At 39.9% G+C, this 11,717-nt stretch overlaps 1 protein-coding gene across 1 annotated transcript; it reads right to left on the bottom strand.

The window, feature by feature from the left end:
- Positions 1 to 5,463: 5,463 nt before the first annotated feature.
- Positions 5,464 to 9,935, bottom strand: atp6v1g1 (ATPase H+ transporting V1 subunit G1). Its single transcript, XM_041811046.1, has 2 exons — positions 9,798 to 9,935; positions 5,464 to 6,158 (listed from the first exon to the last, which is right to left on the bottom strand). The coding sequence occupies exons 1-2, from the start codon at positions 9,933 to 9,935 to the stop codon at positions 5,985 to 5,987; spliced, it is 312 nt and encodes a 103-aa protein (XP_041666980.1). The 3' UTR covers positions 5,464 to 5,984.
- Between the last annotated feature and the right edge of the window lie 1,782 nt (positions 9,936 to 11,717).

Here is an 11,717-nt window from a genome sequence, read left to right as displayed (position 1 = left end):
GGGTCTCTGATGCACTGAGTGTGTTTGAAATAACTTTATTTAAACCGGGTCTCTGATGCACTGAGTGTGTTTGAAATAACTTTATTTAAACCGGGTCTCTGATGCACTGAGTGTGTTTGAAATAACTTTATTTAAACCGGGTCTCTGATACACTGAGTGTGTTTGAAATAACTTTATTTAAACCGGGTCTCTGATGCACTGAGTGTGTTTGAAATAACTTTATTTAAACCGGGTCTCTGATACTCAGAGTTTTTGAAATAACTTTATTTAAACCAGGTCTCTGATGCTCAGTGTTTCAGAAATAACTGTTTTATTTAAACCAGGGTCTCTGAGAATAAAAGTGTGTTTGGCTCAGTATTTCAGACTTTATTTAAACCGGGTCTCTGATACACTGAGTGTGTTTGAAATAACTTTTTATTGGCTCAGTGGTCTCAGATACACTGTGTGTTGGCCCAGTATTTTTATTTAAACCGGGTCTCTGATGCACTGAGTGTGTTTGAAATAACTTTATTTAAACCGGGTCTCTCTGGATAATTAGCAGTGTTGGTCTGTATTCTAAGAACCTTTATATTTGAGTGTTTATTAAAGCTGTTTCACATTTCAAATATTTCACAGGATAAAGATGAATCTGGAAAAAACACAAAGATCTTCTGTCACATTTTACTTAAAGCTCTGGGGGTTAAAGTCTCTTTATAGCCATCACATCTGACAATATTTCAGAATAAAAGCTTCATGTTTTATTGGCCCAGTGTTTCAGAATTAAAGCTTCATGTTTTATTGGCTCAGTATTTCAGAATAAAAGCTTCATGTTTTATTGGCCCAGTGTTTCAGAATAAAAGCTTCATGTTTTATTGGCTCAGTATTTCAGAATAAAAGCTTCATGTTTTATTGGCCCAGTGTTTCAGAATAAAAGCTTCATGTTTTATTGGCCCAGTGTTTCAGATTAAAAGCTTCATGTTTTATTGGCCCGGTGTTTCAGATTAAAAGCTTCATGTTTTATTGGCTCAGTATTTCAGAATAAAAGCTTCATGTTTTATTGGCTCAGTATTTCAGAATAAAAGCTTCATGTTTTATTGGCTCAGTATTTCAGAATAAAAGCTTCATGTTTTATTGGCCCAGTATTTCAGAATAAAAGCTTCATGTTTTATTGGCTCAGTATTTCAGAATAAAAGCTTCATGTTTTATTGGCTCAGTGTTTCAGAATAAAAGCTTCATGTTTTATTGGCTCAGTATTTCAGAATAAAAGCTTCATGTTTTATTGGCTCAGTGTTTCAGAATAAAAGCTTCATGTTTTATTGGCTCAGTGTTTCAGAATAAAAGCTTCATATTGGCTCAGTATTTCAGAATAAAAGCTTCATGTTTTATTGGCCCAGTGTTTCAGAATAAAAGCTTCATGTTTTATTGGCTCAGTGTTTCAGAATAAAAGCTTCATGTTTGATTGGCCCAGTATTTGAGAATAAAAGCTTCATGTTTTATTGGCCCAGTGTTTCAGAATAAAAGCTTCATATTTTATTGGCTCAGTATTTCAGAATAAAAGCTTCATGTTTTATTGGCCCAGTGTTTCAGAATAAAAGCTTCATGTTTTATTGGCTCAGTGTTTCAGAATAAAAGCTTCATGTTTTATTGGCTCAGTATTTCAGAATAAAAGCTTCATGTTTTATTGGCTCAGTATTTCAGAATAAAAGCTTCATGTTTTATTGGCCCAGTGTTTCAGAATAAAAGCTTCATGTTTGATTGGCCCAGTGTTTCAGAATAAAAGCTTCATGTTTTATTGGCCCAGTGTTTCAGAATAAAAGCTTCATGTTTTATTGGCCCAGTATTTCAGAATAAAAGCTTCATGTTTTATTGGCCCAGTGTTTCAGAATAAAAGCTTCATGTTTTATTGGCCCAGTGTTTCAGAATAAAAGCTTCATGTTTTATTGGCTCAGTATTTCAGAATAAAAGCTTCATGTTTTATTGGCCCAGTGTTTCAGAATAAAAGCTTCATGTTTTATTGGCCCAGTGTTTCAGAATAAAAGCTTCATGTTTTATTGGCTCAGTATTTCAGAATAAAAGCTTCATGTTTTATTGGCCCAGTGTTTCAGAATAAAAGCTTCATGTTTTATTGGCTCAGTATTTCAGAATAAAAGCTTCATGTTTTATTGGCCCAGTGTTTCAGAATAAAAGCTTCATGTTTTATTGGCCCAGTGTTTCAGATTAAAAGCTTCATGTTTTATTGGCCCAGTGTTTCAGATTAAAAGCTTCATGTTTTATTGGCTCAGTATTTCAGAATAAAAGCTTCATGTTTTATTGGCCCAGTGTTTCAGAATAAAAGCTTCATGTTTTATTGGCTCAGTGTTTCAGAATAAAAGCTTCATGTTTGATTGGCCCAGTATTTGAGAATAAAAGCTTCATGTTTTATTGGCCCAGTGTTTCAGAATAAAAGCTTCATATTTTATTGGCTCAGTATTTCAGAATAAAAGCTTCATGTTTTATTGGCCCAGTGTTTCAGAATAAAAGCTTCATGTTTTATTGGCTCAGTGTTTCAGAATAAAAGCTTCATGTTTTATTGGCTCAGTATTTCAGAATAAAAGCTTCATGTTTTATTGGCTCAGTGTTTCAGAATAAAAGCTTCATGTTTTATTGGCCCAGTGTTTCAGAATAAAAGCTTCATGTTTGATTGGCCCAGTGTTTCAGAATAAAAGCTTCATGTTTTATTGGCCCAGTGTTTCAGAATAAAAGCTTCATGTTTTATTGGCCCAGTATTTCAGAATAAAAGCTTCATGTTTTATTGGCCCAGTGTTTCAGAATAAAAGCTTCATGTTTTATTGGCCCAGTGTTTCAGAATAAAAGCTTCATGTTTTAATGGCTCAGTATTTCAGAATAAAAGCTTCATGTTTTATTGGCCCAGTGTTTCAGAATAAAAGCTTCATGTTTTATTGGCCCAGTGTTTCAGAATAAAAGCTTCATGTTTTATTGGCTCAGTATTTCAGAATAAAAGCTTCATGTTTTATTGGCTCAGTATTTCAGAATAAAAGCTTCATGTTTTATTGGCTCAGTATTTCAGAATAAAAGCTTCATGTTTTATTGGCCCAGTATTTCAGAATAAAAGCTTCATGTTTTATTGGCTCAGTATTTCAGAATAAAAGCTTCATGTTTTATTGGCTCAGTGTTTCAGAATAAAAGCTTCATGTTTTATTGGCTCAGTATTTCAGAATAAAAGCTTCATGTTTTATTGGCTCAGTGTTTCAGAATAAAAGCTTCATGTTTTATTGGCTCAGTGTTTCAGAATAAAAGCTTCATATTGGCTCAGTATTTCAGAATAAAAGCTTCATGTTTTATTGGCCCAGTGTTTCAGAATAAAAGCTTCATGTTTTATTGGCTCAGTGTTTCAGAATAAAAGCTTCATGTTTGATTGGCCCAGTATTTGAGAATAAAAGCTTCATGTTTTATTGGCCCAGTGTTTCAGAATAAAAGCTTCATATTTTATTGGCTCAGAATTTCAGAATAAAAGCTTCATGTTTTATTGGCCCAGTGTTTCAGAATAAAAGCTTCATGTTTTATTGGCTCAGTGTTTCAGAATAAAAGCTTCATGTTTTATTGGCTCAGTATTTCAGAATAAAAGCTTCATGTTTTATTGGCTCAGTATTTCAGAATAAAAGCTTCATGTTTTATTGGCCCAGTGTTTCAGAATAAAAGCTTCATGTTTGATTGGCCCAGTGTTTCAGAATAAAAGCTTCATGTTTTATTGGCCCAGTGTTTCAGAATAAAAGCTTCATGTTTTATTGGCCCAGTATTTCAGAATAAAAGCTTCATGTTTTATTGGCCCAGTGTTTCAGAATAAAAGCTTCATGTTTTATTGGCCCAGTGTTTCAGAATAAAAGCTTCATGTTTTATTGGCTCAGTATTTCAGAATAAAAGCTTCATGTTTTATTGGCCCAGTGTTTCAGAATAAAAGCTTCATGTTTTATTGGCCCAGTGTTTCAGAATAAAAGCTTCATGTTTTATTGGCTCAGTATTTCAGAATAAAAGCTTCATGTTTTATTGGCCCAGTGTTTCAGAATAAAATCTTCATGTCTCCTCGATCCTGAACTCGTGGCTGATGGATGTAGGTGGACTTTAAACCGGACCAGATCCATTAAGTTCTATGTCACTACCTCACAGGCATTATTGACCCCTCTCCAAGATGGCGCCTGCATAGACACTCTCAGGACTCTAAAGGAAGCTTCTATGTGTGCATTTCTATGTGTCCTTTCTACTTTGGACCAATCAGAGGGAAGGGGGGCGGGGCTTTGTGGTAGCCACGTATGTGCTGTTTCTAAGGAGAAGGTCAGGTGACCAGCGCGTGAGGGACGCCGGACCGGAAGAAGGAAAAAAACCTTTTTTTTTTTTTTTCCAATAAATCTATCCAAAATTAGAACAGACATGAGAGCAGAGAAACAAACAAACAAACAAAGATAAATAAGTAAATAAAACTGAATGAAAATAGAAAAATCAAAGTGAGACAGAAAAAGGAGCTTAGATAAAAACATCAGTGATGTTTCTGACAGCTGATCACATGACCCAACCAGTGACCTCAGAATGACCTCAGATAAACAGACCATAGCAGCTGTTTGTTTGTTTGTTCTCCTCGAAAGTAAACAGGAGCTAAGGATGATGGGAACACAAACATGGAGCTGCTGTGTTTAACTCTGATCAGGGCTGCTCCGACGTCTGTTGGCCCCTGGGCTTCTCTGGGGCCCCTCAGCTTCTCTGTTGGCCCCTGGGCTTCTCTGTTGGCCCCTGGGCTTCTCTGGGGCCCCTCAGCTTCTCTGTTGGCCCCTCAGCTTCTCTGGGGCCCCTCAGCTTCTCTGTTGGCCCCTCAGCTTCTCTGTTGGCCCCTGGGCTTCTCTGTTGGCCCCTCAGCTTCTCTGGGGCCCCTCAGCTTCTCTGTTGGCCCCTCAGCTTCTCTGGGGCCCCTCAGCTTCTCTGTTGGCCCCTCAGCTTCTCTGTTGGCCCCTGGGCTTCTCTGTTGGCCCCTGGGCTTCTCTGTTGGCCCCTGGGCTTCTCTGTTGGCCCCTCAGCTTCTCTGTTGGCCCCTGGGCTTCTCTGGGGCCCCTCAGCTTCTCTGTTGGCCCCTGGGCTTCTCTGTTGGCCCCTCAGCTTCTCTGTTGGCCCCTCAGCTTCTCTGTTGGCCCCTCAGCTTCTCTGGGGCCCTTCCTACCAGAGATCATGGCCTCTCAGCTCCAGACGGGATAAAGACAGAAATAAAGGAACAGGTCTGCTGTCTCTGGAGAGTTCCATGACCTCTGACCTCTAAAGGCCAGGCTGGGATGTTCTTAAACCTCCATCCTCTCAGGAAGGGGATGACATGTTGGTGAAGCTGGGGACGTTGGGGCTTGTCTCCTCCGTTTGTTGCCTAGTAGTAGGTCATAGTTGCTCACCTGTGCGAACAATCACATCTACCTCTCACTCTCAGCCAATCACAGAGCAGCACCACACAGGTTCAGCCAATCACCATTCACTTTAATATTTTCTCTTTACAGAGTCACATGGTCACAGACAGGAAACAACAACAAAATACAAAACAAAGCACAAGAACTTCAAAATAAAAGCCTTCATGACGTTTCAGCCAATCAGGTGTCAGATCAATGTCTGATTCCTCCAGAGGCGGAGTCACGGTTACTAAAGGCTTTTATTTTGGTAGAATCAGGAAGTTTTTGAAGAGGAGCCAAAAACTTTTTTTTGATATTTATAAATAATTCGTAAACATCGCCACGGTAACAACATCTACTGACTTTGTGTTTTATTTTGGAGGAGGAAACAGGAAGATGTGAACTGTGCACCTTCAAAATAAGAATCTGGACAGTTTAACCACAGAAGCTAACTAAGCTAACTTTGCCAGCATTGCTAACTGAACTAGCATTGCTAACTAAGCTAGCATTGCTAACATCCACGTCTCCTTGTTTGCTCCGCCCCTTACAGCCTTCTCTCCACCCCCACAGTAAATCTGAGGCTCCGCCCCCTCAGCCAGCCACACGGTAGTTGGCGTGGAACTCAGGTTGGATGTCGCAGACGCGCCTCAGCAGCTCGCCAAGGACCTTCTCCTTGTTACCACTGAAACTGTTCTGGATACGACCCATCCTCTCAGCCGTGTCCCGGTCCACCTCCACCGCGCTGTTACCGTGGGAACCAAGGGCCTGGAGGCGACAAACAAACAAGTCAATAAAATGTTTCCAGTTATAAAAGCAAACTGGTCCTGAAATGTTCACGCTTTGACATTCTGGACTCAGCTTAGGGACACTCAGGAAAACCTATCAGGGCTCACATGGAACGACCTTCCTGCTCCCCACATCTCCAGCTGCTCTTCTGTTCTCCCCACCACCTCTGCCAGCACGCCACGCCAACAACAACCCCGCTGTCGCACAAACTCTGAAAATACGGTGTACTATACGGAGCATCATGGTTGGAGGGTGGATGTTTACTGACACCTCCTCCCTCCCTCTGTATCAGATGAGTCTTTCCATATCTGGAAAATAATGGAATCGATAACTTGAAATCTCTGTTCATAGGTGTTGGTCCAATCTTTCCCACCTTTGAACAGCTCAGGAACAATCCCACTTCTTTAAATTCTTGCAGGTTCGCAGCTATATTAAGGCTAATGTGCCGTCATGTCTGCCTGAAGAGCTGCCTATGGAGTAGTTATTTTCCTCTGAACCTTTGGAGAGAGGTAGAATATCGGCCATTATAATTTTTCATTAATTCTAATAGCCCCTCTCTAGATTGATCAGAAGAGCTTGGAGGGGGTTTGGAGGTGGCTCTGACAGATGAAGGATGGAGTAAAGCACTGGAGGAGATGCACACTACTTCCATTTGTGCCAGACGTGGCATCATCCAGTTTAAGGTGTTGCATCGTCTCCATTTCTCAAAAGTCAAGCTCTCTAAAGTTTTCCCAGAGGTGGACTCCACTCGTGACAGATGCACGCTCTCACCTGCGTCCTTAGCACACTGATTCTGGCACTGCCCTCATCTGCACACCTACTGGTGCTCCATCCTCCAGAATCTCTCTGATACTTTCAAGTGTGTTCGGCATAGTTGGAGAAAAGAACAAGAATCTGTCGGGAACCAGTCTCAGAATAACATCTGTAACCTTGTTATCACGCAGGCTGATACGGCTCAGCTGGAAGTCCCAGCATTCACCTAGATGGAGCCCCTGGATGAGGGATGTGATGCAGCACCTAAAGCTTGAAGACCTCAGGTAAACATTCAATGACTCTTCTGATAACTTTGAGAAAACATGGAAACATTTATGGAGTACATTAAAACCCCACAGAGCTGAAAGTAACAGTCACAATTAACTGACTGCTGCCTAAGAACCACGTCCCCTCATGTAATACTCAGTTTATTTAAAGTTGATCTAACAGCTGCCGGCACTGTTTTAGGTTGTCAAGTTGTGCAAGTCACTGTTGTTTTGTTGGTTTTTTTGTCCTCTGTAAAGAAAAAGCAATAAAAATGTTTAAAAAAAAAAAAAAGTGGACTAAAATAAGATTTATAAAATCAAATCTATTCTGTAAAACTCTGATCAATTAAAACATTTAATGTTAAAAAATAAATAAATGAAACCAAAATGTTTGAACCCAAATGGAAAACGACAGAAAAAAAACATCTAAAATAATTTAATTCTAGATGAGTCTGAATCATCCAGCAGAGATTTGCAGAAACTATCGAGGAGTTCACCACTGTTCACAGTTTTCCCCTGTTGTGGGTAATGGCTCTCAGCATGGTTGGCTGGAGTCTCAAAGCCTTAGAAATGTCTCTGTAAGCTTTCAGACTGGTAGATGTCAGGGACTGTTCCTCATCTGTTCTTCTCTAGATGGTTCCATGGTGTGTTGGAGAGCTTTGAGCCTCCAGGTTCTAGTTCAGGATTTATTCATTCTACAGGTCTGGGTGCGGAGAGTCAGCTTTACAAAGATGCGATTAATCAGAGTTAACTCAGGATGGGGAGCAGTGGCTGTTTGTCATAGGAGCAGAAATGTCTAGAAGGATTTATCTCTGAATAAATGAAACCATCATTTAAACTCTGACTGTAGTATTTACTATGGTTATCACTGATCCTGATACTGATATTAACATGTTAACATATTAACATGTTAATATGTTAACATGTTTATATGTTAACATGTTAATATGTTAACATGTTAACATATAAACATGTTAACATATTAACATTAACATTTTTCAATCACAAATGTTTTTGGTATACACACGTTTCTTTCCTTCATGTTCATTGGAACCACACAAAAAAGAGAAGAAAAAATACAAAATTGACATAATTTTACACAAAATGATTGTCCCCCTTTTAAAACTGTGGGTAAATCATTTTATTTCCAGCATGTGATGCTCATTTAAACTCACCTGTGGCAGTAACAGGTGCTGCAATCTAGAAATCACACCTGAAGCCAGTTAGAATGTCTAAAAGTTGACTCAGCCTTTGTGTTGTGTGTCTGTGTGTGTCACACCAAGCATGGAGGAGAGAAAGAAGAGCCCAGAACTGTCTGAGGACTTAAGAAGCAAAACTGTGGAAAAATATGAACAATCTCAAGGTTAAAGACCATCTCCAGAGATCCTGAAAGTCCTTTGTCCACTGTGTGTAATATAATCAAGAAGTTTATAACCATGGAGCTGTGGCTAATCTCCCTGGACGTGGACTGAAGAGAAAAACTGACAAAAGAATGCAACGCAGGATAGTTGGAATGGTGGATAAACATCCTCAGTCAACTTCCACACAGATTCAGGCTGTCCTGCAGACTCAGGGTGCAAAAGTGTCAGCTGGGACCATACGTGGTCATCTGAATGAGATGAAGCGCTATGGCAGGAGACCCAGGAGAACCCCACTGCTGACAAAGAGACAGAAAAAAGCCAGACTGGAGTTTGCAAAAATGTACCTGAGTAAGCCTCAATCCTTCTGGGAGAACATTTAGTGGACAGATGAGACTAAGGTAGAGCTTTTTGGAAAAGCACGTCATTCTACTGTTTACAGAAAACAGAATGAGGCCTACAAAGAAAAGAACACAGTACCTACAGTCAAACATGGAGGAGCTTCAAGGATGTTTTGGGGTTGTTTTGCTGCCTCTGGCACTGGGTGCCTTGACTGTGTGACAGGAATCATGAAATCTGAGACTATCAAAAGATTTTGGGCCACAATGTAGGGCCTAGTGTCAGAAAGCTGGGTCTGGGTCAGAGGTCATGGGTGTTCCAGCAGGACAATGACCCCAAACATACCTCAGAAAGCACCAAGAAATGGTTGGAGACAAAGCTGGAGAGTTCTGAAGTGGCCAGCAATGAGTCCAGATCTAAATCCCATTGAACACCTATGGAGAGATCTCAGAACTGCTGTTGAAGAAGCACCCTTCAAATCTGAGAGACCTGGAGCAGTTTGGAGAAGAAGAGTGGTCCAAAATTCCAGCTGAGAGGAGTAAGAAGCTTGTTGATGGTTAGAGGAAGTGATTGGTTTCAGTTGTTTTTTCCAAGAGTGTGAAACCAAATATTAAGGTGAGGGTGACAATAATTTTGTATGGACCATTTTTTGAGTTTTGTGTAAAATTATGTCAATGTTGTCTGTTTTTTTTTTGTGTTGTTCCAATGAACATAAAGGAAATAAACACATGTATACCAAAAACATTTGTGACTGAAACAGTTTCTGGGAGAAATGATGAATTTTCTGGAATAATTCCAGGGGTGCCAATACTTTCGTCAGTGACTGTGGTTGTGTGTAGTTGTAGTTGTATAGTTGGTGTTGTGTAGTTGTGTGTAGTTGTGTAACAGTTGTGTGTACGTACGGCCGCCTCCTTGGTCTTGAACTCTTTCTCTCTCTGGAGTCGGTATTGTTCGATCTCAGCCTGAGCTTCCTCTTTGGCCTGCTTCAGACGACGGTTCTTACCTGCAGGGGGCGACACACACACACCTGAGTCCTTCATTTACTATGACCATGTGATCAATAACCTGATCAGTCCCTGATTAGATTAACTCTGATTAACTCTGATTAACTCCATCCTGTCACCAGACTGTTAAACAGGATTAATCTTGAGCTCAGAGCTCAGAGCCAGGCTGATCATTAGTTTCTTTAATCTTCAGGATTTTAGAGTTTAATGGTTTCATGGAGCCATCTCCCAGTCCTTCACTGGTTCACCACTCACCCTCTAACTGGTTTTGACCCCATTTCTACCTTAATATCACTCTGTCTCTCAGATATTCAGCCTGTGTTAATATATCGCTATATTTCCATTTAATCTGACCTTTTCTCTGATATCTTCCCACTGCTCTCTCTCAGGTTTATTTACCCTAATACTGAAACTAAAATATCTCATATTCATCAGTTATTTTCCATATTAATCAATCAAAATTTATCCCTGATTTTCCCCGTTAATCTGGCTGTTTTTCTCCATTATTTCCCTGTTAATCTCCAATACGGTTCTACGGTTTCTCCTGTTAATCTCTCATATATTTCTACGTAAATCTCACACATTTTTCCCCGATAATTTCCCGTATTTTCCCCCGGTTTTCCTCTGTTAATCTCTCATATATTTCCAGATAATTTCCCGTATTTTTCCCCGGTTTTCCTCCGTTAATCTCTCATACATTCCCTGATAATTTCCCGTATTTTTCCCCGGTTTTCCTCCGTTAATCTCACATATATTTCCCAATAATTTCCCGTATTTTTCCCCGATTTTCCTCCGTTAATCTCTCATACATTCCCTGATAATTTCCCGTATTTTTCCCCGGTTTTCCTCCGTTAATCTCTTATATATTTCCCGATAATTTCCCGTATTTTTCCCCGGTTTTCCTCTGTTAATCTCTCATACATTCCCCGATAATTTCCCGTATTTTTCCCCGGTTTTCCTCCGTTAATCTCTCATACATTCCCCGATAATTTCCCGTAATTTCCCCGGTTTTCCTCTGTTAATCACTCATATATTCCCAGATAATCTCCCGTAATTTCCCCGGTTTTCCTCCGTTAATCTCTTATATATTTCCCTGGTAATCTCTCATATTTTTCCCCAGTTTTCCTCCGTTAATCTCTTATATATTCCCCGATAATTTCCTGTATTTTTCCCCGGTTTTCCTCCGTTAATCTCTCATACATTCCCTGATAATTTCCCGTAATATCCCCGGTTTTCCTCTGTTAATCACTCATATATTCCCAGATAATTTCCCGTAATTTCCCCAGTTTTCCTCCGTTAATCTCTCATATATTCCCCGATAATTTCCCGTATTTTTCCCCGGTTTTCCTCCGTTAATCTCTCATATATTCCCTGATAATTTCCCGTATTTTTCCCCAGTTTTCCTCCGTTAATCTCTCATATATTCCCTGATAATTTCCCGTAATTTCCCCGGTTTTCCTCCGTTAATCTCTCATATATTCCCCGATAATTTCCCGTATTTTCCCCCGGTTTTCTTCCGTTAATCTCTCATACATTCCCCGGTAATCTCTCATATTTTTCCCCAGTTTTCCTCCGGTAATCTCTCATATATTTCCAGATAATTTCCCGTATTTTCCCCCAGTTTTCTTCCGTTAATCTCTCATACATTCCCCGGTAATCTCTCATATTTTTCCCCAGTTTTCTTCCGTTAATCTCTCATACATTCCCCGGTAAGCTCTCCTATTTTTCCCCGGTTTTCTTCCGTTAATCTCACATATATTCCCCGATAATTTCCCGTATTTTTCCCCGGTTTTCCTCCGTTAATCTCTCATATATTCC

Source organism: Cheilinus undulatus, linkage group 17, assembly GCF_018320785.1.
Source record: "Cheilinus undulatus linkage group 17, ASM1832078v1, whole genome shotgun sequence".
Classification (NCBI taxonomy): Eukaryota; Metazoa; Chordata; class Actinopteri; order Labriformes; family Labridae; genus Cheilinus; species Cheilinus undulatus.
This window is presented reverse-complemented; position numbering and strand designations above follow the sequence as displayed.

Bases quoted from the DNA above. Each gene is read 5' to 3' on its own strand.
- atp6v1g1 (XM_041811046.1), bottom strand. From the start codon at position 9,935: ATGAAGGACTCAGGTGTGTGTGTGTCGCCCCCTGCAGGTAAGAACCGT. The intron at 6,159-9,797 runs GTACGTACACAC...TGTCGCCTCCAG, and splicing joins TCAAGACCAAGGAGGCGGCC to GCCCTTGGTTCCCACGGTAA.